General features: G+C 54.2%; 1 protein-coding gene across 1 annotated transcript; it reads right to left on the reverse strand.

The window, feature by feature from the left end:
* Positions 1 to 4,314: 4,314 nt before the first annotated feature.
* F8 (coagulation factor VIII) lies at positions 4,315 to 23,429 on the reverse strand. Its single transcript, XM_048959838.1, has 26 exons — positions 23,005 to 23,429; positions 20,590 to 20,714; positions 20,315 to 20,437; positions 19,617 to 19,829; positions 18,566 to 18,637; positions 18,104 to 18,193; positions 16,634 to 16,855; positions 16,155 to 16,392; positions 15,484 to 15,658; positions 14,806 to 14,899; positions 14,173 to 14,384; positions 13,700 to 13,850; positions 13,394 to 13,603; positions 10,122 to 12,414; positions 9,627 to 9,792; positions 9,304 to 9,498; positions 8,759 to 8,987; positions 8,482 to 8,664; positions 8,173 to 8,289; positions 7,231 to 7,302; positions 6,876 to 6,961; positions 6,595 to 6,750; positions 6,144 to 6,288; positions 5,344 to 5,492; positions 4,889 to 5,065; positions 4,315 to 4,684 (listed from the first exon to the last, which is right to left on the reverse strand). The coding sequence occupies exons 1-26, from the start codon at positions 23,190 to 23,192 to the stop codon at positions 4,529 to 4,531; spliced, it is 6,237 nt and encodes a 2,078-aa protein (XP_048815795.1). The 5' UTR covers positions 23,193 to 23,429; the 3' UTR covers positions 4,315 to 4,528.
* Positions 23,430 to 27,915: the final 4,486 nt, after the last annotated feature.

The following is a 27,915-nucleotide window of genomic DNA, read 5'->3' on the forward strand; positions in this document are numbered from 1 at the left end:
TGCCCTGGTCGGGTCTCACCTGCAGTACTGCATCCAGTTCTGGGTTCCCAGGTACAAAAAAGACGGGGATGTCCTGGAGAGAGTCCAGCAGAAGGCCACAAAGGTGATACAGGGCCTGGAGCATCTCCCCCATGAGGAAAGGCTGAGGGAACTGGCTCTGTTCAGCCTTGAGAACAGAAGACTGAGAGGGGATCTTCTTAATGTTTATAAATATCTTAAGTGTGTGAGTCAGAGACATGGCCAACCTCTTTTCAGCAGTCTGTGGGGACAGGACAAGGGGAAATGGCCGTAAACCTGAGCATAGGAAGATATGCACCAATATGCAAAGGAACTTCTTCATGGTAAGGGTGACGGAGCACTGGAACAGGCTGCTCAGGGAGGTTGTGGATTCTCCTTCCCTGGAGATATTCAAGACCCAGCTGGATGCCTACCTGTGCAGCCTGCTGTAGGAAGCCTGCTTTGCAGTGGGTTGGATTTGATGATCTCTAGAGATCCCCTCCAGCCCCTACAGTTCTGTGATTCTGTGATAAAATTATGGCCCCCTAACAAAGCATCAAACACAACTACCACCATCCTAGCTGCACCACCAACCTCCCTACCATCCCTCAGCATAACCCAGAAACTTTGGATTAAACTGCTGCCCAAACCAAAGGCCTTCAGAGCCTTAAATAAGAGTTAAACTCCCAGTTTCCAACACATACTGAGGCCAACAGGACATTAACCTGGATCTTCTGAATTCAAACCATCTGGATGTGGTGCTCAGGCACGTTATTTAGCAGTGGGTTGTTAGAGTTAGGGTAGTATGATTGGGTTGAGTTTGGAACTGATGATCTTCAAGGTTTTTTCCAAGCAATTCTATTTCTATGCTTTGCTCTCTCCAACTCCCTGAGATGAGGTTGTAGTGAGGTGAGGGTTGGCCTCTTCTCCCAGTTAACAGCGATAGGATGAGAGGTGATGGCCTCAAGATGCACCAGGCGAGGTTCAGGTTGGATATTAGGGAAAGCTTCTCTGAAAGAGCGGTGCTGCATTGGCTCAGCTGCCCAGGGAGCGGTGGGGTCATCGTCTTAGGAGGTGCCCCTAAACAGTGGGGATGTGGCACTCAGGGTCGTGGTTATGAGCATGGTGGGATGGGTTGGGGTTGGACTCGGGGATCTGAGAGGTCTTTTCCAACCTTAACGATTCTATGAACCCCAGTGAACCTCTTGTGTTCTGGCTATAAGTCAGAGAGCAGAGCCTCAGGTGAAGTCTGAACTTTATGTGGGGGCGGGAAATTCAGTCTGGGAGAATCTTTAAAATCATCTGAAAGGAAGAGAAAGGTGGTTCTGCTCCTGGCCCTTCCACACCACTTTGGGGTTCCTGGAGTTTTGGAGGCTCCTTTGAGCTTCTTTTGGAGGCTTTGCTGAGCTGTGCTCCATCAAGGCACCAGAATTTCTTTCAGTGTAGCCACGCTGCTTCTCCAGGTCACCTCACTCCATACTTACCCTAAAAAACACGAGGAGCCCAAGGAGCACCTCATCCCTGCTGCCTTGTGCTGTGACAGCAGGCACTGCAGAGCTGCGACCCAGCAAACACAGCTCTTGAGAACAGGAGCACCGGGGGGTGTGCAATGCACACACATACGTGAGGCAGCAGAGGAGGAGCAGGATCAGCACGGTGATGGGGAAGATGTACAGGACGGCAATGGGGAAGTTCTCAGCAAAGTGAGACCACACGTCACCCAGGTAATCCTCCAGCCAGGACCGACGGACGCCTGAGAAGAGACGTGTCTTTGTGAGGCAGAGAGCAGAGAAACAGAGCAATATCAGTGCATTTTCCCTGGATTTGAGCGTATTTTGAAGCAGGGTCAGGGCCTTCTTCCCCCGTGTTGCTGTGCAGAGGTGTTGCACAAAGCACTGCAGTGTACTTACGCTGCATCTCCTGGCTGGAGCTTTCCCCCTCCTGTGCATGAAGAGGGACCTTCCGTGTGTCATCCAAGTATCTCCCCTGGTGGCCTGCCAGCCTCATCTTCTGCATCACCCCACCCAGCTGGGAGGTGATCCTGTGCTTGGAGATGTGTTGGCAGAAGAAGGTGGTCAGCACAGCGATCAGGAACAGGACAGCTCGCAGGACCATGGCCTCACGCAGCTGAGCAGTGACTTTCCGTTGGGCCCTGGGTCTTGGTCTTTGTCTGCAGGGCTGCCTGGGAGGACGCCTGTAAAATCAGAGCACTGTGAGAAAAAAACTAGGTTGAGGGCCTCGAGAAGTGCCCTGATAGCATGCAGCACCCGCAAATGTGCTCAGGAGGTTGGAGGGCTCTGCTGAGACTGCCCTCTCCCAAGCCCTGCTCAGGTGGCCTGGAGGCAGCTGCAGAGCGCATGGGACAAGGCAGAGCACTTTGCACTGCTCCAGTCCTTCCTCTGCACAAAAACATCTGTGGGTTGGGGAAAGCTACAGTGCAGCTGAGAGCTGCGTCGCGCCAGGAGGAAATGGCATCTGGTTTCCATTCCTCACAAGATAAATGTCAAGAGACACTTCCAGTAATGCATGCCAGAGCTTGGCAGACTCTGACACAGCTCCCTGCAGCCCCATCCCAGCGCTCTCACTGTGTGCTGGGCGGCTGGAGAACATCCTGAGGGCTGCCCAGCAAAGGCTGCTGGATTGCCCACAGAGGCTTCAGCTGTTTTCTCTTTGAAAAGTGATCCGGAGAAGGCCCTGTTGTGGGCAGCATTTCTTCTCATCTAATCCTACGTCACCAGACATCTGTGCGGAGCTGCTTGTTTCTGGAGGCAGTAGCTGAGCATGCAATGGAGGGGCCAGGGACCATGTTCCCATCATAGAGAGCAGCCAGTCCTGCTGCTATAGGACTGCATCTGAGCCTGCTTTTGGGAGGGCATTTAAGCTTCAGCTGGTCAGGTCCAGCCTGGCCTACTGAGATAGCTGTGGTTAGATCTGTGCTTCCTTGAGAAGGGCCTGATGCAGCAGGTTCTGCCCTGCTGTGCTGAAGGAAAGACCTTTCACCAGGTCCCCTGGTGGGAGTGCTCCCTGTTGAGGAGCTTATGGTCCCAGCTCCTCCCTTCAGGCTCGCTCACACCAGGCAGTGTCTGCTTCCATATGTGCTTGATTACTGTCAGAATGCAATTAAGCCAAAGGGTAATTACACCTCATGTCTGGGGCTGTAATGTAATCACTAGTCAGGGCCACAGCAAAGGCTCCTTGTACAGCAATGCACGAGGAGGATGGAAGCACCGCTTCCACCAAAACATCAGCTTCTGATCTCCACTGGTTTGGTTCGGGTCCCTTCCTTCCCCCAGCACTCACAGCACAGGGGAGGGATGGACATGGCCTCTGGCACGCCGCTGGCAACGCTGCCGCTGCAGAGAGGTAGGCACCCCAAAAGCCATGGCCACCACCTACCTGCCCCACAATGCTCTGGACCTTTCTGAGGTAGCATCATTCCAGAAGGTTCGCACCAACAGAAAACTCATGGAGTCCCTGAGCACTGCTGGGATGGGAGATGTCCACCAGCAGGTAATAAGGAGGGGGAGAAATATCCACGGGGCTGTGAGCGTGGGAAGGGGGCTGAAGCCCACAGCGCCCTATGGAGAGGAGCGCTGCCGCTGTGTATCTGCCCCGTGGTGCTGCGAGGAGCTGAGTCCTACTGGGGCTTGGGCAGGCTTTGTGGGCATCTCCTCCTCAAATAAAGCTGCAGAAAGGACAAGAAGCAGGCAAAGGTCCTTCTGGGGCCTCTAGGAATGGATTCGGTGCTGGGGAGAGAGCAGTGCTGTCAGTTTCACTGCTTACGAGTGTGGGAAGAGGGGTGTGAGACCAGTTTTCCAGCCGGCACCATCTGGCCAGGACCTTCCTGTGTTCCCCAGGGCTGGGCATACTGGCATGGGCAATGTCCAACCAAAGCCACCAATGCACCAACAGAGCTCTTCCAGTCAGAAACAAGGAGAACAGTGCTGCAGCCAGCCCTAAAAAGCCCCAGGGTGGTATCTAGCCATGTCAGCACAGCATAGGAAGGAGATTAAGGGAACTGAGGGCCAAAGCCCAGTGCTGAGTTGAGTTGTGCAAGCACTGCCTCTAGGCAAGGCATCCGGATCCCCACTGGTTGTGAAATGTGCCCTGGGGAGGGGAGCAGGGCCTCTGCCCCCAGCCCTTATCTTTGCACCGCCTCTTCCAGGGCTGTGCTGGTGGAAAACAAAGCCGAGGATTGCTAGGGCTCATTATTTAATTACTGGCTGCTGGTAACGCTGACTGAGCCCCTGGAGACTCCAAGGCTGGAGAAGAGGAGAAAGTGCAGAGATACTGGAAAATTACTGTTTAATTCTTCAGCATTACGTCTGACTATAAGGCATGGGGTAGATGAGGAGCAGGAAGAGAATGATGCCAAACAGTCCTCTCTGTCAGCAGGAGCCATTAGCACAGCAATGGGAGCAGAGAAACCTCTGCTGATGCCACCAGCACCTCCTGGACACACAGGGCCAGCTCCGGCCCCAGTGAGAGTTCAGTGTCCTGCTGGATGTGGGTCCGTGGGCCAGCACTGCCATCAGTACTCCTGCTGGGTGTCACAGCCAAGGAACTCTATCCGCAGGGCGATGTGGTTGTGCCAGTGGCGGGGGTGTATCCTCACATAGCGGGCAAAGAGCGGTGGCTCCAGGCTGTTGAGCACTGTGGTGGTGTAATCTCTGTTTGCCTTGAAAATCTGGAAAGGAGAGAGGAGTCTGTGAGGTGCTGGTTGCTTTGCTGAGCTCTGGTGCAGAGAGCCCATGGCTTGAGGGCACAACCAACATGGACAAGAGCCTCTTGGGAACTCTTTAGGGTGGAAAAAAGCACAGCTTGGTTAGCTGCTGTTACAAAAATGCTGTGGGCATGTTTGCTGCACCAGAGCTGCTGCAGTTCTGCCTACCTTCTCCTTGCCATCATGCAGGACTGGGCTCCAGTGGACACCATCCTGGCTGCTGGAAACAGCAAACTCCTTCACAAACATGTGAGTGAAGACAGACTTGGCACCTTGGGTTATGATTGCAGTCACCTTTTTGGTTGCTTCAAAGTCCACCTGCAACCACTCATTGGGGCTGTTGCTCTGAGGAAAGACACATTGCCTTTACTCTTCAGCATCACCACCCACAGCAATGAGAAAAAAGATCCCAGCAGCTGAAGCCACACTGACCCTGCATGCCATCCTGGGCTTCACCCACCCCATCAGGGTTAGAGCTGCTTGGGGGCAACCTGTCTGCATCTGGTATGGGTAGCTGAACCACTACTCAAGGTACCCTGGTATCCTGGCCAGGAGAGGAGTGAGCACCCAGCCTGCCTGTTTCATGCCCCAGCTGCCTGCCTGGGGTCTCCTTGCTGGGCTACCTTTGGTCTCCATGCATTGGTCCTTCCCTGCAGGTGCAGGCGGGCCTGGGAGGGTGACCAGTTGGAGAAGATGTTGGAGCTCTGGGATGACGCAGAGATGCGCTGGTCAGGGATCCCTTTGCTCTCCATTCCCAGGGGCATGGAGCAGCCTGGAAGAGAGAAGCAACTTGTCAGAAGGGATAACAGACACCCATCATGGAGATGCATCCTAGCTGCACACTCCTCCCTCTGCCCTCCACGCACTTTCCTGCTCACAGCATCTCCTGTGCTTTGCAGCACCATTGCTGTGCTGCTCAGTGCCTTTGCAGCATGGCTCTGGCTGGGCAGTGACAAATGACACCTGCCACTCCTCCTACCTTCTTTTCTCCCTGGAGATATTATCTAGGGGGAATCTGGAGTATTTGTCTGCCAGGACAAACTCGTTTCAAGGGGAAGGATGACTAGAGACACACTGGACACACACGAACTGGTGTGTATGTGCGCCTGCCTGCTGTGGGGCGCCATCACAGAGCTGCTACCTGTAAGGATCTGCAGCAACCTTCTCAGCTATCAGCTCAGCTGCTGCCCAAAGTTTCCTGTGCTTCAGGACAAAGTGGCAAGGGCCCCACTGCCGTGCTTTTACTACTGCTATCTCTAAAGACACAAAGCCATTTTTCCAGCTTGGCTCCCCCAACACCATCTCCTGCCAACTCCTTCCCACCTGAGGGGACTTGAAACAAGGGGAATCCCAAATCTGAGCACTCAGCAGCCATCTGGATCAGCCCCCAGCACCGGTGCTGGGCGTCCCAGGTGGGACTTACTGTTGAGATCACAGCCAATGAGCTCCATGCGCAGCGTGGTGCGGATGCTGTAGTGAGTGGGGCTGATGCGGATGTAACGGGCTACGATCGGAGGGTTGAAGCGATTTTCTTTCACTGTGGTTGCATCCACATTTGCAAAGAACATCTGCAGGGAAGGGGTTAAAAAGGGGCAGTTTTGTGGATGGAACGAGCTAGACAGGACAAGGATTAGCATGGACAAGATCATTTCAGTCTGGCGCTTCTGTATCTTATCACCATTCTTGCAAGAGAACAACAGCTCAGGGAATGTTTTGAAGTGTGACTCAGACCAAAGAAATGTGAATGGGGCAAATCAGGGCAAACCACTGAGAAACGGAGGGGGAGAAACTCAGGGTCTATGCAAATGAACTTTCTATATATTCACCAAGTTGTTGTTGTTTTTTAAATCAGTCCTTTCACTGATCCTGCTCACCATCTGTGTGCTGGTTGCGTTGCCCTTGTATTTCTTCCACCTTTGCCCATCAAGGCTATAGAAAACAACAAACTGAGAGACGTAGAGACTGGACAGCCTTTGTCGAGCCCCTTGGGTCTTTATGCCATGAATGATCTTGAGGTGTAGAAGGTCCACCTGGGAATGAAATTCAAGGTTCAATTCTGATGGCTGAGTACGTGGGTCCTCCTGCGGGGTGCACCGGACAGTGTGTGCCCTGGCACTGCCCCCAGCAGCACCCATGGCCACAGATCCCCTCTCACCTGGATCCAGGGGTTGCCTTCACCAGTGCTCCACGCATTGATGGAGCCGGAGTTGTGCAGCCTGGCCAGCTTAGGGGCCCATGGACCTGCAAGGAGCGTGCACAGGGATGAGGAGCAGGAAGTGGTGAGCTGCTCACCTGCAGGATGGGCCCTGAGCATCGCCCATCTCCTGAGGGGTCAGCAGCTTCAAGCAGGGTGACACGGCCCTGGTGCAATGGGGAGGCACCTTCTGGTGTCTCTTCAGGGGACCCTGACCTGGGCATGGATGGAGGGGACTTGCTCAAGTCCAGCTTTGACCACCTTTGTGTTGTGCGTGCTGAATCAGACCCAGCCCCAACAACCACCCCAAACTCACCTTCCTGCCCTGATGCCGTGATCTGGGAGTCTGCAATGTAGCCCGAGGCCATGCCCAGGGCATTCTGGCAATCTGCAGGCAAACAAGGAGAAAAACAGGGATGGCTGGTTGATAGAGGCCACAGCAAAGGTCCCATCATCAATCGCTGGCCATGCTAGTGCTGCTCTCCCATCCCTAAGCCCATGACCTCCTGTCCCCATGTCTCTATCTCCCAGCAATGCTGACAAGTGGCTCTTCCTTACACCTGTGTCTCACCCCTGGGCCTTTTTGTTGCTAGGCAGCATCTTTAAAAAACAAATATCACGTTGCTAAAGGGAAACCTGCCTAACACTCCTGTCTCTCTTCTGCTCTGCTGAGCACAGGGCTGCTTGCCTCTTATAATAGCTCTTATTATTAGCAACTTGTCACATCTTGGCATCACCACTGCATGGCAAATGCTTCTGGGGAAAAACATGCATTTTGAAATCTTAAGCAGATTTTTAAGTTATGGAAATGTTTTCTGGCTGACATTTACTGCTCCTTTAGGAAGAGGAGAGGGGCTGTCACAGTGTGATAAAGCACCAGCCTCGCTAACTGCTTCCCCCTGCATTTACAGAGAGAGAGAAATGTGTTGTTCTGGAGGAAGTGGAGCCAGAGGTTTCCTGTGCACTTGGCAGTTGCTCTCAGGGTTGTTTCCATCAGAGCGACTTGCCATCGGGCAGCATTGCACTCTGTGCCTCAGTTTACCTCTTGGCACGTGCTCTGGGAGAAAATATTTGCAGCCAAATAAAGCTGGTCTCTGTCCTTCACCCCAAACAGACCTCTGCCAGGGATGTGTTATAGTTGGCAAGGGCTGAAGTCAATATATGAACTGAATGAGAACTCAGGGGATGCTGGCTGGACAACCTATGGGGACAGGGAGAGCTCAAAGCATGCTGCTCTGGGGACAAGGGGGCCACTCACCCTGGTTGTACACGAGGAAGAGGGCACTCATCCCAGCCTGCAGGTGCTCCCCCACTTTGCACTCCACCCGCCAGATCCCAGCGTGCGAGGGATGCATCTCCACCGTCCCAAAGACACCTGTCCAGGAATGGAGAGCAGAGCAGAGGGAATTAGCCAGTCATAGCACAATGCAGTGGTGCCAAATGCTGTGCAAACGCAGAGCCTGACTCTGTCGGACCCATTCCCCATCCTTGCTGTCCCTCAGCACATCCAAACGGGTGCAGACATGAAGCCATGCAGCCAGGGTGTGCACGACATGCCGCATCTCACCAGGATAAAGGTTGTAGACTCCCATGCGATACTCCTGGCTCATCCTAACGCTGAAGATCTGCCCATGAAAGTGGACAGAATGGATATCTTCAGTGCTGCCCATGTTCAGGAGGTGCCAGCGGATCCGCTGCTGCTGAGCCATCACCAGTCCGGGCAGAGCGTCCCCCATGTAGCCGTTGATGGCTGGAGAAGACAGCGGTCAGGAGTGGCCTGGAACCCACGAGCCTTTCCACTCCAATGTGTTGTGTGATGGAAAGGGCAAGGGCCAGCTCCTCACCATGAAAGGAATGGTTTCTCCTGAAGTCAGGGTTGTCCAGCTGGATGCGGCACGGTGGGCGGCAGTTCCTCCTCATGTTCTCTGTGAAGTACCAACTCCTGGTCTCATCAAAGATGGTGAAGAGCAGGGAGAACTCCTGCACGGACAGCTGCCGCTTGAAAGCAGTGTTCAGCACCCCACGGCGACAGATGATCAACGGCCCGATGAGGCCCGAGTGCAAATCCTTCTCCTGCAAGACAAATTTGTGTTGGAATGTGGGGAAGGGAAGGGAAGGGAAGGGAAGGGAAGGGAAGGGAAGGGAAGGGAAGGGAAGGGAAGGGAAGGGAAGGGAAGGGAAGGGAAGGGAAGGGAAGGGAAGGGAAGGGAAGGGAAGGGAAGGGAAGGGAAGGGAAGGGAAGGGAAGGGAAGGGAAGGGCATAAGTTCATCACTATATTAGTCAGCTGAGAATCTACACAGCCACCAGCTGTTCTAAGCACAGCACCATAGGAAAAGCCTTGACCCCACATACAGGACCCAGACATGCTGACAATAATTCTCCACCCACCAGGTCCACATTGGAGAAGTAAGCCCAGGCCTTGCAGTCGAACTCATGTGTGGTGGGAGCCATCTGGGGCAGCACCTTCCAGGAGTACTCGCGCAGCTCACCAGGCTGCACCGCTTCACCTCCCTGCAGCTCCTCATAGCCTTGCAGGGAGGAGTGGAAGGAGAAGGGCCGCGAGGCAAGGTTCTTGAACTTGACCTGCACCAGAGGGGATGGGAAGCAAAAGCTCATTACCCTTTTTACAATCCCTTTACCCTAAAGGATCCTACCACTCAGTGAGCAGTGCCAACCAAGGGGAGAGGTCAGGGTTTATAGGCAGAACTCACCATGATGGTATCTTCAACTTCTGCCCTGATGTACGGCCCGAGGATGCCCAAGTGTTCGTCCAGCTCTCCCCGCATCGCCGGCTGAGTGAAGGCATCATCCAAGTACTCTCGGAAAATCACTTTGCGGTACTGCCGGAGAGGTTTCCTCCTGCCGCTCATGGGGTCCCTGCAGGAGTGATTGGAGTTAAACAGTTAAGGTGACACTGTCCCCAGGGCACAGCCACGTGCACCTATGCTGAGCAATCTGGCAATGAGGGGAGCAGATCTGCTCTACAGAGCCTAGCGCATCCCTGAGCCATTTGTAAAGATGCTCAAGGACTCTGGAGGTATCAAAGCTCTTACTGGGGATGCAGTGCTGGGAGCATCCTACTCCTAGGCTACCTGACTGGGTCACGTAGTCACAGGCCTGAGCTCCTGCCAATCCCAAGCTGCTGACTACATAAAGAGCCATGCCATGCAGTTCTAGGGGAACACATGAGAGGCAGCAACACTTACGTGGCTTTTAGAAAGTGCTGAGGTCTCTGGTTCCCATATTCCCATATCACCTCTATTGCAGCAATGAAATATTGTCGTATCTGCCCCTGGAAGGAGCGTGGGTCATGCTCATTTTCCTCATAGATGTCAAAATCCTGCTCTGTTTCGCTATAGTCATCGTAATCTGTGACATTAGATTCTGACATCAAGAGGCTAGAGAGGGTCTCGTTGTTCAGGCTGTCCCCATGCTCTGTTGCATGGTTCCTCTTCCCCGCTGTGCTGCCACTTTCCCCATCCTCCTCAGGCTCTTCCACTCTCCCAGTTTCTCCAGGAACATTTTTCCTGCCAAGCATCTGCTGTCCATCTGTATTGGCCTGCACGTGTTTGTCTGGTTTCTCAAAAGTGCTATGGTTGAATGCAGGGCTGCTCAGAGGCAGGGAAGTGTTCTCCTTAGGAGCCACTTTTGTAGGGATTTCATTGGGGTTTTGCCCAGAGCTGCTCTCAGGCACAGTGTCCTTCGTGGCGTTGGCTTCCAGACCCTGGGGACTGAACCAGGCCTTCTCTCGATATGGTTGCTCCACAGCATTTGTCTCCTCCTCCAACTGGCTTCTCCCCTCTGCCTGCTTGTCCCTCAGATCCCCCCAGGCAGCCCCTCCACTTGGCTGCATGGCAGACAAAGCTGGGCTCTGCAAGCCCACAGCACGCCCTGCTGCCTCTGGTGAGGCTGGGTCCCAGTTTGAGGCCACATCTGTAGCATTGTTAGCATCTTGCAGTGCTGAGCTGCTGGCTGCCATCACTGCCTGTGTGGGGAGCGAGCTGCTTTGCTGATCCTGCTCTGCTCCATTACCCACAGAAAGGGACTCCCTGCTGCCAGAAGTGGGGCTGGGAAGACCCAGACCATGGTCAAAGCCTCTGCTCTGCAGGGACCTAGCTTGTCGGGGTCTCCAGCTGGGGACACCCATGCTCAGTGCATTTGGGGACTGTCTTGTGTCATTGGCCGTGATTGATTCAGGAAGGACAAGGCTGTCTGTCTCTGGCAACTCCTTAGTGGCTGTAGCATCCTGAAACATTGCCTCCAGGATTAACTCATCCCTTTCTTCTGTCGTTAAGTATCTGGAAGGCTCCAGGTCATTGCTGTATGCAAAGGTGCCTTTGGCAAGTCCTTTGGCTTCTTCCATGCTGCTGTTTGCAGACAAAGAATTCTGCATGTCTGTAAGGATTTGTTCTTGTACAGGTTGTAGGTCTGAGAAAGAAACATTTTCCCCTCCCAAAGATTCATTAAAACCTTGTGAAACCACTTTGTGAAGTCTTTTATTCAGTCTGGCGTCTAACTCGTTGGAGGAGTGATTGCTTTCTGCACGGTGGCTTTGAGAAGTTCTGATGTCCTCTGTCCTGGCTGAGGGTCCCAAAGGGCTGTCTGGTGTGAAGGAGGAGTTACTGTCGCTGCCTAACGTTCGTCCTGTATTGCTTGCCTCCCTTGACTCATGGAGATTTAAGGGTGCTACATCAGCACCCTCTGATGATGTGACTTGAAGTCCCAGACTGCGCTCCAGGTCATCCTGTTGAAATGAGCTCCTGCTGCCTTGCAGAGGGCCTTTGCCAGCAGCAAACACAGTTTTGTTCCACAGATCATTTGTGTGAGCCGTTGGTTTTTGAGTCTCTGTTTCCAGCATCTGTAAAGTACCACCAGCCTGGACCATTGCTGCTTTTACTGGCTCCTGTACTTCTAAGACATTTGTCACCTTCTTTTCCACCATAGCATCTTCTGGAGCCGGCTTACTTTGGTGCAGACCTTCTTTTGAGCTCACAGTGCCATGGACTTCTCCACTGGTGTATTTTCCAGATGGGAGTGCCCCAGCACCTTGGTCCTGGCTGATGGCTTTTGACAGTTCTTCTTCATCTGCCAGGAAGGACTCATATGACACTACGTCATAGTGCATCTCTGGCAGAGGGGAGGTGGAAATATCATCTGGATGTGGGCTCTCTGGGAATGCTGATGTGCCATTGGAAGAGGGTCCAGAATTCGTGCCATTGTGTGGCAGGGCCCCATGGCTGGGTTCTGTCAAGCACAATGCTGGCTTCCTTGTCTCATTTTTGGAAGAGGTGACATTGTTGGGCTGCTCGCTCACACATGGCCTGAGCTTCTTCTTTCTCTTAGAGAAACCCCTGGGTTGGAGCTCAAAGTCTTCCTCTTCATAATCCTCGTACTCTTCCTCACCAGGACTTCCCTCAAGCTGGCACTGCGTGACCGTGAACTTGGCATGCATCCCTCGGTCTCTGAAATCAGGATTCATGCACCCCAGTGTCCAAATGCCTGTCTCAAGGGAAGACAAAAGGAAACCACCAGCCCTCACAGTGAGGAATCAGAAAAGAATCAAATAGATTATTACATAGAATCACAAAGGTTGGAAAACACCACAACAATTATCTAGTCCAACCATCAACCCACCACAACCCATCCCTTGACAGTGTGATCCTCATTTTCAGGCCACCTCTAGGCCATGCTAGTGATCTCACAGAGCCCAGAGGATCTTGGAGCCATCAGGACTGCAGGTGACATCAGAAATGAACAAGCACCATCAGCAGGGCTGGTGCTTCTTGCCACAAGGCCTGATGAGAAGTGACGCACCGAGAACCCACAGCACCCCCGGGATGATGACAGCACAGCCATCACCGTAATCCACCCCCGAAGACGCGATGGTGCCTGCAGATACACTTCTCCCCCAGACACAGTCATCACATCTCTCCTACTCAAAGGGAAAGGCTGTGCTTTGCTCACATCCCCGCCGAGCAGCATGCAATAACGCAGCTCCGACGCTGGAGAGAGCTGTCATCTGCTACTGGCCTTCCTCAGATCAGCAGAGCTCGGATGGATGCAGTGTTTGGCTGTGACTTAGCTTGGCGCAGCGCTGGTGAGCAGCGTGCAGCCACACGGTAAAGCCTGCTTCCTCCATTGGGAAGGAAATGGTTAACGGCACCACTTTGCAAATGCCGAGGGGAAAAGAAAAGCTGAACAGGGGGAAATTATCGAACCTCAAAGGAGTCAAACTCCCAAATCCTTCCTTGGACTGCTCTGCAGCCGGAGCGGCTGTTCTTGATAAGTGGTGTGGGTAAATGAGATGCCATGAGCAGCACCGGAGGAATCTGATCACTGCCTTTCACTTTGCTGCTGTGCATCCCTCTGTTTTAGGGGCTGCCCAAACGTGGTCAGGTCCCAGTGGCCAGCAGGGCCTTGCTGGAAGTGCTCCATCCACCCTGCTGGGATGGTTTATAGAATAGCCCATGTTACTCACCTGGCTTTTCCACACTCATGAAAACAGTTTCTCCAGAAAATGGGAAAAGGGTGAGGATGTCCTCAAAGACCATGTTGTGCTTGAATGTGTTTCCAGAGAAAAAAACTGAGAGGAAATCTGTCTGGGCCCCAACGCTCAGCACGTACCAGTACACGACTTCATGCAGACAGAGCTGCAGTTGCAGGTTGTCAAAGACAAAGCCATTAATAGCTGGAAGAGAGCATGGGATGAGAGGTTCGTCAAGACCATGCAGGTTCCCTTTCCCTGGGGTGGGGAGCAGCTTGGGTCTCCCTGCTTTGCACTCACTGTGCATCACGTTGGAGGCATAAAACTGGGGGTCCTGAGTATCCACATGGGCTGCATCAGTGCAGAACCGCCTGATGTTCTCCTCCAGGTACCAACTGCGGTTCTCATCGAAGACAGAAAACAGCACCAGCCTCATGTCGTCCGACATTATCTGGGAGCAGAGAGGGAAGGGGATGCTGTTGGTCCATCCAGATCAGCCCCAGAGTGGGGTCTGTCCAGATCGGCCCCTTGGTCTGGGTGCCTGGGGAGCCGTTCACTGCTTTACACTAAGGTAGGATCCGGGATTGGAAAGAAGGAGTGAGGAAGGCAGAGGGTCGGAACTGATGTTAGGGTTGAAGACAACAGGACAGTCACATTTGGTTTTACCCAAGTATTTCTCCTCTCAGCGTTATTTCAGCCTGTTAAAGTGACAAAGCACCAGCTTGCTGAGGAAATGGGATGCTCTCTCTGCCACACCTGGAGGGAGTACCCACCTGATTTCCTCTCTGGTCCATGGATTTCTTGAAGCAGATCAGGAGGGGCCCAATCAGGCCTGAGGCTGTGTCTTGCACCGGGCTGATGGAGCTGTAGTAGAAGCGGGTGAGGCAGCGAGGATCCGCCTGCGTTGGCCCATCTTCTGTTGTGATGCTCCACCTGTAGGTGAAGGACTCACCAGGGCCAATGGGAATGTCCTTCACATCCTTCTCTGCCAACACACAGCCAAGGGCAGGTCTGTTAGCTCTGGGCTGCTCCTCCAGGCTGCTCCTCTATCCCACTTCATAAAAGAGCTCAGAAAGGTTTCTGGATGGCACAAGTTGCATAGAAAACTTCTTAAACCCAGGGCCAACCCAGGACCAACCCTGGGTCGAGTGAGGATGGAGAGCCATGTGCCTGACTTTGAAAGCCCTTGAGACCCTCAGAAACTGGAAGGTTTGTCTGGTCTCTGAGCAGTCCGGGGGAGCTTGAAGACGAAGGTCCTGAACTGTGTCTGGAGGCTTCAAGCCTCCAGATGGATGGGTTAGTTGGGCAGCTCATCTTAACATGGGCTGCAGAAAGCTCTCCTGGCCCAGGAAAATGGCACTGATCAACTGATGTCCTGAATTCCCAACGCCTGCCTACAGCCTTACCTTGTGAGGGCTTCATGGCATGGTATGGGTTTACTCTGGTGAGGCCATGAGGGTAGATGTTGTATGGTCGGCTGGCTAGATTCCTGAACACGATCTGAAACAAAGACAGCCATTGGGGATGTTGAGCTCTGTCTGGATGCTGTGAGCCCTGTGTAGGGGTGAAGTTCTGGACCCTGGTGCACTGGGATTGGAATCTGCCAGCACCTAAAAGGAGCCTGGATATGTGCAGGACCACAAAGCAGGAGGCAGGATAGAAGAAATGACTGCTTTTCTACCAATCTGCTCTGCCCATCTTTCCAGGAGGTACCCACTCGTTGCACATTTTGGGAGGGCATGAAAATGTCAGGTTTATAAAAGGCAGGTTACTATCCTTAGTCTAACTTTCCATATGAGACAGAAGGGCTCTGTCAATCCAGGAGGCCCCAGAGGACCAGGGCACAGCACACACACAGCAGGCAACAGCCTCAAAGCACTTCCCTGCGTGAAGCCCTTCATTTACTTCCCTAAATAGCTCTCTTAGGGCTTTGCCAAAGGTGTTACCTCTACCTCCATGCCCACAAACACACAGGGGCAGGGAGCAGCAATGCAAAGCTCTTGGAAAGCTACCAGTAGCAAGTAAGAGCTGTTAGGAGGAAGAGCACCCTTTCCAATCTCTGCATGGAAAGCAATTTGTCTTACCTTAAACTGATCTCCAACCTCACCCTTTAGGACAGGCCCCAGAATTCCCTGGCCTGGTTGGGATGACACCTTGCGTTTCTTGAAGGTTGCATCCTCATACTCCACAAACATCACTTTCTTATACTTTGAACCGATCCGCTGTGGGCCAGCCTCCAGGAACAGTCTGCTGGTGTTTCTGAAGGCAAGAAGGAGCAAATAGCCACATGCAGGATGCTGCCAGAACCTCATCAAGACCTCCACTCCCCAAGGACCAGCTGCCCAGGATCTGTTGGTGCATGGAGTGGGACACCCATCCCTGCAATCTCACCACACTGGGGAATAACACTGCAAGTGATACTCACTGGCAGTGCAGGAGCCCCAGGGCCGCTGCATCACCTCTTCTTCTTTCGGAGAAGAAATTTTTCCTAATATCCAACCTAAACCTTCCCTGGCATGACATAAGGCCATTGCCTTTTGTTCTATCTTGTTCTACCTAGATGCTCTTACAGCATCACCCCAAGACACCCCAGTGCCTTAGAGGAGTGTCCAGTGCTTCTTTGGAGAAAGTCTAAGCTAGGCTGCACATGGGCCCATGTGCAGGGAAGGAAAACAAACTTCTGGGGAGAAGGGGAAGAGCTGGCAGAGCTGCCTCCCTGAGGAGCAGCCCCATGGCCACAGGAGCTCACTCTCACCTATCCAGAGATGGTGGCTTCACAGGGGCATAGTCCCAGTCCATTTCCTCTGCTGCGATGTAGTGGGTCCACGTCACAGGGTCCTTCTTGGCGAAAGAGCGCACCTGGATGACGTGATAACCTTCCTCCTCTTCTTCTTCAGGTTCATCCATGTACTCTGGCTCGTCTGAGGGGTGCCCCATCTTCTGTTGGAGCTCGTCTGGGCACTCTTCTACCTTCACAACAGCCTCCATGCCAGCTGGATAGGAAGGGCCGCATTGACTTACCTGCATAGGTAAGTCCCAGGCCCTGCTGGGAGATGATCTCTCCGCTGCTATCTCCATCAAATGTACCATCACATGGTCAACCATGCCATACTGGCCAGGGACCAGGTTGCACGTCAATGGAACATGGCTGAACAGGAATGGCCTTGGAGATACAGCACTGCACAGAGCCCAGCCAGTCCCCTGAACTTCTTTTTCCCTAAGCCCTGAGGTTACCTTGCTGATGGGACGGCATTTGGCAGAATATCCGAAATGAGCCAGCTGTTCCTGGCGTGGTCTGGGCTGTGAGATACGTGGCAGGGGAGATCTCTAGGCTGCTGAGGCGGTGGCCCCTCACCAGGAACGTGTGGCCTTCGAAGAAGATGGAGTGGACTTCTGGCCCAGTGCCCAAGGCAATCACATGCCAATGGACCTGCTTCTTGTGGCACAGCGTGAGACCTGCCAGGGGGAAGGACAGCACTCAGCAGTCATCTCCATGTCCCTAACCCTAGCCCTAACCCCACACTCTTGGTGTCAAGGATGCAGAGCCTGATTCTGAGAAGCATGGAGCTGGGAAATGGGACATATTTGTCTGATCATAGCACCAGCAATCCTGATGCTCCAACAGGACAGCTGGGACAAGGCTCCAGCATGTCTTCAGCAGAGTTTAAATACCCCAGAAAGGGCAGAGAGAGGTCACTAGGATGGTTTGAAGGCTGGAGAAAATTCCTTCTTCACAGAGATTCAGAGACCTGAGCACACTTAGGAAATGGGAGAAAAAATGACTTGTAAAAGGATTCTCCTGGAGAGAAATCGCCGTTTGCCAAAGAGCTCAGTAATCTCATGGGGAAGGGAATAATGAGAATGAGTTCCTGGAAGCTGAAGCCAAACAAAGTCAACCAGAGTCAAACAGTTTTAGCACTGAGCACCTCAAGTGACTGGAATAGATCCCAGCAGCCAGAGGAGGGACAGGGTGGAGGCTCTGTCGTGAGGCCACCAGCTCTCTGTTGTCACCTCTCCATCATGACCTGCCCATCAGCTGGGGGCTGCTGGTGAAGGTGAGCACCTTCATGAGGGGAAGACCATGAGGTCTGCTCAGCTCTCCATGTGCCCATGATGCCAGGGAATGCAGGGGAGTTTAGCTTTTGCCTTTTATTGGAGAAAGGCCAGATCCAGGTGGGAAGTTTCAGGGAAGGGTTCATCAGGGAGTGATTGCTGATGGTAATGTGTCTCCTGATGATATTCCCCAGTTTCCCTTGGAGATTCCTCACTACCAGGCAGCTCTAGATCTTCTTGACTGTTGGACTAGATGATCTTAGTGTTTTTTTGCAACCTGAACGATTCTGTGATTCTATTACTCTTCCAGAAGAACACCAGAAACTTCCATTTCCTACATTCACTGAGACCATGGACAGCCTTTGCTTTCCCTTGATAGAAGCTTTCCAAACACTACAGAGGTGCTACCAGAGCCAGGCCAGTGAGAGCTGGATCCTGCCCTCTGTGCTACCCCCAGCCTAGCTATAAGAGATGCAACTTTGCCACCAGTGCCACTCCTGGAGAAATCCAAGGAGGTCAGCTGCACTTGGAACACAGGCAGCAGGTCCTGCCTCACTTTGACTAGACAAGGTAAAGAAGATGAGATGTGATGGTCTGTCTGCTATTTCAAGTGCCACTTTCCCCCTTTGTCCCCAGCACAGCAGCGCTCACCGGGCAGTGAACTGTTGATGTAACCATTGATGGTATGCAGCTCTGTCCTGTTGTGGGCTGGGGAGTTGGGCTCCGAGTACCAGCTTTTCCCTGTGGAGAGAGGAGGATGTAGTTAGCTCTTGCTTGAGAGTATTCCAAAGAAAAATGCAACCTTCCCACCACTGGTGAGACAGTCTGAAAGCCAAAATCCAGAGGGGGTGTAGTGGTTGGTGGAAGTTCATAGCAGGCCTGGCCATGGTTTTGCATGAGCGTGGCACTGAGCACCGCACACAACAAGATGTTACTCCTTCAGCCCATGTGAAGAGAATGAGTGGTGGGTGCAAGTTTGGAGCATGGAGGAAGGAGATGTAGGAGCTCAGTGTAGGAGCCGAATGGCTGCACCTACATCGTGGCCAAAGCATATGCCTCAGAGCAGGCTGAATGCAGTGACACCAATGTGCTCAGCTCACTTAGCTTAGTTACCTTCATCAAACACTGCAAAGAGCATCACGAGGTCTTGCTGCGTGTTCTGCGCCCCATCTCTCACCAGGGTCCCTGTAACAGGACATGGGATGGGTCTCTTTACAAGTCAACAAGTAGCATGCCCATCTCCCACGGGAAGTCGCTTTCTGCCCTCCAAGAGCTGTTAAATCAAGACCAGGCTGTCCCCCGAGCCCAGTGGCTGTGCAGTAGCTTCCTCCAGCAGGCTCTAAAAGGTCACTCTGCCTTGCCTTCCCCTTGCTGGCTCTCACATCACTTAGTCACCTGGAAGAGCCCGTTTCATCCATTTCATCCATCCCCTTCATCATCCCCATTGTCTGCACTGCTTGTCTAGACATCGCTCTGTCGCTGGAGGAATTGCTCGTGGCGAGTCATGGGGCTGCAGACAGCACATGGGAGCTGAGTCGCACCCCACAGGTGCTCATTCCTCTCTGGTGACTACAGAGGGGTCTGGACAACTACCTATGGGAGACTGCTCAGCCATAGAGGGCCAATCCCACACCAAGTTCACTTTTTTACACCCTAAAGAGTGTTAACAGTTGAGATGTCATCTCCGTGTTCATCAGGACACAGGACAGCTTTAGTGTGGCTGAGGCAGTGCCTCAGGTGTTCTGCCTCTCCCCTTGCTGATAAAACTTCCCTTTAGGTCTTCCAACTAAATCCTGTTTGGCAAAGTGCCTTGGCTGGCAATAAATGATCATAGCTTGGAGGTCTGAAGGAAAGACAAACATTTACGCTTCCATAGAAATTCATCTTATGAATAAATGAGGTTCAGCTACAGGGCAAAATTTTATCTCTAGTCTAAAGCCTCACAAGGAAAAGAAGTAACCAGGTTCTCTCCAGCAAGGAAATCTGAGTGTTTGTCTACCACACCAGTAAGAGACTCTTTGGGGAAAGGGCCGAACCCCAAAGCGCTGCCGTTGAGCACAGCTCACTGACCCACTGCCACACAGCCTCTGGAAGGCATCTTTGGTTTTTGTGCCTCTCAGTTCAGGATTGTACCTGGCCCACCCCCATCCCGTGCTGCCCTTACCAGGCCGGCACACAAGCAGGGCTCCAATCAGACCGGAGTTGGTGTCCTTCACACTGTTGACATTGGAGGAGTAGGAGTGGGTCAGGCACTGGGAGTCGCCATCTGTGGGGCCTTGGTTCTGCTGGATTTCCCAGATGTAGGTGTGCGTCTTCCCTGGATCCACTCTGTTACCCTCCTGCTCTGGCTGGCTGGTCTCATCCTCATATCCTGCACCTGCAGCCAGAATAACAGTCTGGTTTCTCCAAAGCATCATCCCCAACATGAAGAGCCTACAGAAGTGCTTCTTCCCCACCCCAAGCCCTCAGCTAGCCCAACTTCTGCAGGCAATGGCTGGTTTCAGGGCAGTGAGCAGAGCTATGCTTACTGGGGGCATACACCACCACCTGCCCCATTGCTGGAGGATACATGGTCCTACTGGTCCTAAGCATTCAATCTTAGGTTTAACCAACATATTACCTCTCTAATCGATACAGGCTCGCCTTGGGCTGAGCATTGTCTTGCTATTCCCCAAGATAAGCCAACTCTGTGCCAGCCCTTTCTCTTGGAGTAGGTGGGCAGCAGGGTCATAGAATCATAGAACAGCTTGGGTTGGAAGGTATCTCAGTGATCATCTAGTTCCATGCTGGTGAGGGACGTGCCCCCTCCTGGGAGGCAGGCACAGAGCAGGAGGTGCAGCACATGGCTGTTGCCCAACTTACCTTCTGATGCCTTCCAGTAGGACACCCCAACAGCATGGAGGTTGTAGGGGTGGGATGCCAGGTTTTTAAAGGTGATGACCACTGTGTCATAGACTTCTGCACGGATGGTGGGACCCAGGAGACCTGGAGGGGAAAAATGATGAGGTCAAGCAGCAGGGCTGGCATAACCACCCACGGGCCCCGAGATCCTATTGCTGGATGAGGAGCTGATGGCCTTCACCAGCATCCACCATGAGTCTGGCCACTGGGCTCAGCATATCGTAGGTGTTTCTTACCCATCCACGCTGGCTTGGGCTTGGGCTGTGTGAAGGATGCATCGAGGTACTCCACAAACACTGCCTTCCTGTACCTTGGGAGGGCACCGGGCGTAGTGGGCTGTGGTTCCTGGGGCCCTGACACACTGCAGGAGGAAGGAAAAGCTGAGTATATGGACCAGCTGCAGCCATCCTCTTCCTCCCTTTCCCGCCTGGGATTGCTCACTGTCGCATCCTTTCTGTTTGATGACAACCACAGGTGTGTTTGGAAAGGATTTTCTCAGCTCACGGATGCCGACGTGGCAGTGATTAATGTCGTGGCATTCATCACAGGGGAAGAAGACACGGTGGTGCATGGCACAGTGCCATACAGGGCTGCTCTGCCCCACAGCCCCCTGTGCTCTGTACATCCCCAGCACCTGTATGTGTGCCATTTTCCCTCCTCCTCAGCTTCCCTCGGAGAAACTGCAGGGCAACATCCCTACATGCCTTTCTTCTCTGCCCAAAGTGGCATTTCCAGCCAGACCCTGAGAAAACACTCCTTGGAGCTGGAGGATGAAGGATGCCTGAGTGTAATTCACACCCCACTTATCTCCACTGGCCACTTTCGATCTGTAAGCAGCTTCACAAATTCATTTTCCAGAAGTAGTCCAGCACGTTGATCAGGATAACAAAGCCGCTCCTCTCTCCAGGGATTTCAGAGGCTGCTTATCAGCCCCAGCCCCAGCACTGAGCCCATTTCCAGTAAGCGGACAGACCGCCTCCAGCCCTGCTTTGTTTGGAGCAAAGACCAGGTGGTGTTCTCTTTCCACTGAAGAAACAGCAAGGTCTGAGCCCAGCAGCAGTTCCCTGCCTGACTATTCCTCGAGGGGAAGAGGAAGGAGCCAGACTGACTCAGAAACTGAGGACAGCGCAATGCATTCGCCCCCACACTGCTGTCGGGAGACCCTTCCTTGCCCGCCCCGGGGCTGGATCCTCAGTCATCTCTCGAAAAGCCCAGCATGGAGCTCTCTCTGAGATCTGAGGCTCCACGGTTCAGCACGGGATCCCAGCCAGGGTGACAGAACCACTGCACGGACCGAAAGGGCCGCTCTGAGCGCAGGGACGTGTGGCCGGAGCGCTTTGGCAGCTCCCCGCACTTCAGTCCCAGCCGACTTCCTACCCCGGGGCGGCCGAGGAGCAGAGAGGTTCCTGGCTCGGCCGAGCGGCATTGTTAGCAGCACTATCTCTGGGAGCCAGGAGACGGCCAAAGGCAACACCCCGTGCTGCCGGAGCGCTCAGACAGGTCGGTGCTACGTGGCCGGCAGCGCAGAGCCGGAGCTGGGACCCCCGGGGCCACTGTGCTCGTGCTTGGGAGGAAGAGGAGAAATAGAACTCATTGGGAAGGTGAAAGCAGCTCAGCCCGGTGGGTCACAGCAACAGCAGGTGTCCTCCTGGAGGTGCACTCCCAGGGATGCTGCGGAGTGCTGATCCCATGAGGGAGAAGCAGTGGAGTAAGAGATGTGTGGGGCACAGCTCAGAGGCTCATGGCTCTCCTTTGCTTGCCCTTTCTCTGCACTTTGGGTATTTTCCTGTGTCCCTCTTCTTCTCTCATCGGTGAGGAAAGACTCATGCCTGGGAGCAGCTTGACAGGGGTGTACAGGGGTGTTGGTGGAGCAGCATGGGGCAGAGCCCCCTACCACCCACAGCTTTGGCTTCCCATCAGCTCCAAACACTCATCCCATCAGTATCACACAAGCAAACAGAGCAGACACCAGCTCGACCCCCCCCACAGCACCTCCAAGGGGTACAGATGGACCCACCGTGGTGCATCTCTCAGCTCCACTCCCCACCCCAGGCTCAGAGAGCCCATCCAGTGAGAGGACACACAGCTTTCTGTCTCCAAATACCACCATCTCAATGCTCAAACAACACAACAGCCACTTCTTCCCACTGCAAAGCACTTAGGCAAAGCCACCATGCCTTCCTCCCTCCTCTTGCTGCATACCAACACCTTTTTATGCCCAAACACTCGAAATTCTATTCATTCCCTAAAGGAAAAAGCCTCAGCCCCAGCAATGCAGTTCAGGCAGAGATTAAGAGCTAGAAAGTGAGGACAGGCACAGCACAGAGCCTTCATGCTGTGAGCTGCAGCGTGGGAACACTGCTCCCAGAGCAGAGGGCAATGGAGTTCCACCTCTGCTTCTATCTCCCCAAAGCAGCTGAGATAGAGAGCAGGGGTGAGAGAAAGTGCAGCTGGAAAGGCAGCTCCCAGCTCCCAGCACATCACAAGCACAAGGTGTTAAAGCAAAGCAGGGCAGCTCTGTGCTCTCCCTGCAGCTTTATCCCGTCCCAAAGGGATGGCACTTAGGGATTTCCTGCTCTGCCCCATGTACACCCACCCAGACCCATGTAAGCCAGTAGCCCTGTGTAGAATGGCAACAGAAAGAGCTTTACCCCACAGGTGCCTGCAGTGTGGAGAGCAGCTGGCTGTGCACGTAGTCCCAGGTGGTCTCCACGGCCCCAATGTAGTACCTCCTGACCTCACTGATGCCCTCCCTGAGCAGGGAGAGGAGCACGAGGCAGCGCAGGGCTCCCGGCAGCATCATCGTGGAGTGCAGAGAGCCGAGTGGTGAAATGCTCATCCAACAGCTGGAATCTGCAGGAGAAGGTGATCCCGAGGCGGCACCCGCAGCGCTCCGTCAGCGTGCTGGAGCCGTTCCCAAAGGCATCAGGGGGAGAATCACAGCGCGGGTTAACGGAGCGTGTGAGCACGGCCTCTCCCTCTCTTCCTCCAGGGTGGCAATGACAGGAGGAGAGGAAAAAACAAAGGGAAAGGGAGGGTAAACACGGCGCGGAGCTCGGCCACAGGACCCAGCTGGCTCCACGTCCTGGCCAGCAGCCGGCAGCGAGGTGAGGAAAGGGAGGGTTGCAGAGGAAGGGAGATTTAGGTGCGGTCCCTGCCTGGTTTCACCTTCTTTCTCACCGCATGGGGCAGAAAGCAGAGTGGTTTTGGGGCTGTGGGCCGTGTGTGTCCCGTGGGTCAGTATGGGTCAGGCAACCCGAGGGACTGGCAGCTGCCTCCTGGACCTGTAAGCCCTCGGTGCTCGAGGAAAAGACAATTTAGGGCAAGATCCCAAATGGCAATTTAAGGTTTGTCATTAGGATGCAGCTCTAGGTGACTTGTTGCTGAGAAGCAGCAGTGGCTCTGTGTCCTGCAGACAGCAGGTGAGGGATGCTCATGATCATGCAGCAACATGGGTGTCTCTTTGTCCTTTGGGCAATGATTTGGCCCCATAATCTCACCTTGAGCCACGTGGGAGGGAAATGATGGGGAGACACCCGGGACACCCCTTCCAGAAGCTCCTTTCCCTCTGTTCTGTTCCCAGAATCCCCCAGAAAAGCTGGAAGATGAGGAACAGTGCTCTGTGCCATCCTGGCAGCTGTGGGATAAGAGAGGTGGGAAGCACCCTATAAATCACCGCAGGGTAAGAGGAAAGCAAGGGCAGCCCCAGCACTGCAAAAACGTCTGTGGGATGGCTCTGAGATCAGGCTGGTGTTTGGGGCATGCAGATAGGGGTGATGGAGGTGTGGGTGTCTTGGGGTCTTGGATGGGAATGCTTGGCATGAGGTTGAGAAGTGTCCAGGGATGGGGTTGGAGCTGGGAGCTGTGCCCTGGGTAAGGCCAGTCCAAGTGGGTGAGGCTGGGGGAACACATCCCCACTGCCACTGCTGGCACCTCCACCATCCCAGCCCCATCCCATTCCCCACAGGGCTGGGGACATCTTCCATTCTCATCCCCAGCACAGGGCTGTTTCTCAATGGGGACATCCCCTCTCATCCTACCTGCTCCCTATGGCAACTCCAAGGGGAAAATCCATCCCCAGACAATATTTTGGGACAAAACAAGCAGTGTGTCACAGATGGGTGCTTTGCACCTGGCCCCACAGCCATGTCCTTGAGCGGAGCTGTGGCTTTCCATGACAAACTCTTCCCATCCTTCCATCACCTTGGTCACTGCTCACCCCTGCTCATGTCCCCACAACTTGGAGCAAGACAACGTGGGGTCCCTGCTCACACAGGGAAGCTGTCACACCACTCAGTGCAAGGAATTATAAGGGATATCACCCTGTGTTGGGAGAGAAAGGGCAGAGCCAGGTCTGGGAGCGATGGGCAGAGAGCAGACAGCCGTGCTGCTGGCAATGCTCCCCACTGCATGGACGTGACTCCCTTCCAGTCGTCCCTGCCTGGGAATCTCCTGGAGCTGCAGGACTGTGTGCTCCCGGAAAGGCTGGAAAGGAACAATGTCACCAAGCAGATAGAGCTACGGTGAGGGGGCAGAGTGCAGGTTGGGGTCAGGGATGGGAAGGGACGCTCTGGGCGTTCAGATCACAGATTGGGCTGCAGTGGCAGCAGCCCAGGCACTGACAGAAGTGACATTCTTGGCACAGGCAGGTGCTGATGGATTGCTGGGTTTCACCATTTCCAGCGACCAGGATGCAGCCCCAGATTCCTGTTCCAGGGATGGAAGAGTGGGCAGGATTTGGGGTCTGATAAGAGGTTGCAGAAGGAATATGATCTGTAATATCAAAAGAGGATCCAGAAATGAAACCGAGGGGCACCTGGTGCTCTGCTGCTGCCAAATGGTTTATGTGATCTGCAGACAAAGCCCCAGGAGGGTTTGTCTGAGAGCAAACAGCACTGCTATTTGCCATGAGTAATGCAGGGGCACTAGACAGGGAGTTGCTAGGAACCACCTGGCCAATGTGGGGAAGGAGCAAAGGAGCGGCCCCACCACTGCTCAGCATTTCTGAGGGCTCTGCAGAGCTGCACAGCGCCACTGCAGAGTATCAGCATCGCCTGCACTGGGATGGGTGATGCTGGAGAATGGCATCGGCATTGCATCCTGCCCGGGGTGCATTGTTGGGCACATCCACCCACCCCAAACATCCTCAGAAGCTGCTCCAGGGCAGCATCCTGCAGTGCAGATGGGGTGGGAAAGCCAGGCCTGACTCCTGGCATCAGAAGAATGCAGCTTGGGGTGTGCCAAGGACCCACGTGCAGGCAGAAAGCGCCAGTTGTTTCTCCGAACTGCGCACATCTCAGGGCTGGGGCGGGTAGAAATGACTCAGAACACGGTGCAGGGTGTCTAATCTCTCCTGGGACTTTTTGTGTGTGTCTCTATGTGTGTGTGTGTGGGGGGGGGGGGGGTGACTCACGATGGCTTCTCAGGAATGCAGAGAATGGAGTGCGCCCTTCCCAGCACTCGCATGGGCAGAGGGCACAGTGACAACGAGGGACATGAGGGCTGTGATACCCATCTCTCCTCCTGTGTGCCCAGGGCACAGCCTCGCCACGTGGGCTCGCAGGCACACGCTGCTGGCTGGCACGTACCCAATGCAGTGGTCATGCCTGCCTGGAGCCAGGCCATGCTGACTCACGGTGCTGCACACCACGGCAGATTCCCGTCCCTCGGCCAAAGCAGAGGATGCTGTTGGGGATTCCGACCTCCTCTGTCCTTGTGGACAAAAGTTCTTCCTTTAGCACCAAAGCTCTGGGTTATGGGGAAACACCTGGCCCTCCTGGGTGCAGTTGCTGCCCCAACCCCCAAAAAAAGGGATGCAGCCCCACACTGAGCATCCCACCCACGGCTGTGGGAGCCCATGTACCCAGCTCTGAGCTCTCTCAGCACAGCCCCAGAGCAGAAATGCCAACGTGGAGCAGGTCCCAAAGCAGGTCCCCCCCCTCCTCCTCTCCCTGCAGTAAGTGGGGCAGTGAGGCGGCTCTCCTCTCCTGTTTCCCGTGTTGGAGGCAGCTCTGGATGGCTCAGATGGTGGAGCATTGTGGCTGTGCTCCCAAAATGCACCTGTGGAGTTGAATGGAGATGTGCATTTAGGCAGAGATGTGCATTTAGAGGGAACATGTATTTAAGGGGGGACGTGCATTTAGGGGGGCCCACTGCCATAGGATGCTCCTACAGCCACTGCCTTTGCAGGGGCGATGCTAAAAGAGTTCAGCTCTGGGAGAAGCAGAGCAGCCTCCAGGCACGCAGTCCTTCCTAAATCACCTAATTACCCTGGTTGATTAAATGAAGCTCGGAGCAATTGCTTTGCAGGATGCTGTTGCTGGGTCAGCCTGGAGATGGGTTTACATACACTGAGTTGAGCAGGTTTTGGTGCCCAGCTTATCATCTCAGATGCCAAAATGGGAGGCTGAAGTAAACCCCAGACCTCCAGAGGTGATTGGACTCAGACACACATCCTCTCCATCCCACAATGGCTGCACTCAGGGCCTGACACTGCTCTTCCTCCCCGTCCCCCACCTCTCAGCTCAGGCATCCCTGCACCAGCACAGCTCCTGGCGAGCCCCAGACAGGGCTAAATTTAACAACAGCAATTGAGCGTCACTCCACGGGGATGGCTGGTTCAGAACTGTCCCAGAAAAATCCTCCCTCAATCATTGCAGAGAAGAAACAGATGCACAGAGAGCTCCCGCGCAGCCTGAAGCTGCTGCCCATTGCTGGGATGCAGCACGCAGCACCACAGGGATCCCCATTGCCCAATCCCATCCCGTGGGGTCGGCAAGAGAGGGAGCAGCCATGTGAGATGGAGCCATCCAGAGACAAAAATCCCCACTGCAGCCGCAGGGGAATGAAGGAGAAGGGCCGTCACCCCCACCAAAGCGACACAAAAAGCCGGAGCCTGAGTTTGTTTCATTTCCAGAAAACGAGAAGAGAGAATGAGAGGCAGGGGCAGAGAGAGAAACCCCGCTGAAAATCCCCGTGCTCTTGCTCTGACGGGGCTGGGCTGCAAATTTCCTTTCTGTGCACTGCAGCGTGTCCCTGAACAGCCGCGGTGCTGGGGCTGTCCCAGCACAGCTGTGTGACACCACCACGGACGTCCCAGCCAGGGGAAGGGGAATTCAGCCGTCGCTTCTCGCCGTACTAAAAGCAGATCTCTCCATTGCAGCCTCAGCAGTGAACGATGGCCATGAGGGTGGTGGCACATAGATGTCCCCCTGAGCCACCACGGTAGCAGCCTGGAGCCTTCTGTGGCCCCGTGCACCAAGGACACGTGCTTTTGGCAGAGGACCACGCTGTCTGGTGGAGATGGCCAGGTATGGTGCAGCAGTGGGGCACCCAGGGGGGGTCCCAGCATTTTGGAGGGGCTCTGCAAGAGGGGGCTTGCTGGGGGAAGATGGTTTTGTTGGATGCTCATTGCCTGGTGCAGGTCACACTGAGCGTTGGGTCACCCGGCCATGTGGGCTAGGAGGTGGCGGTTGCACTGGGAGGGACAGGAAGTATTTGAGACAGGGAACGGCTTTTGGGCTTGCACTCCCTGGGCTGAGTGAGACTGGTGCCTGGCAGTG

This window comes from Lagopus muta, chromosome 13, assembly GCF_023343835.1.
Source record: "Lagopus muta isolate bLagMut1 chromosome 13, bLagMut1 primary, whole genome shotgun sequence".
In the NCBI taxonomy this organism is placed as follows: Eukaryota; Metazoa; Chordata; class Aves; order Galliformes; family Phasianidae; genus Lagopus; species Lagopus muta.

Coding starts and splice junctions, on each gene's coding strand:
- F8 (XM_048959838.1), bottom strand. CDS start 23,192: ATGAGCATTTCACCACTCGGCTCTCTGCACTCCACGATGATGCTGCCG. Junction 14,900..15,483: donor AGGTTGGAGATCAGTTTAAG/GTAAGACAAATT, acceptor TCTTTGTTTCAG/ATCGTGTTCAGGAATCTAGC. Junction 14,385..14,805: donor TGCCATGAAGCCCTCACAAG/GTAAGGCTGTAG, acceptor GTGTGTTGGCAG/AGAAGGATGTGAAGGACATT.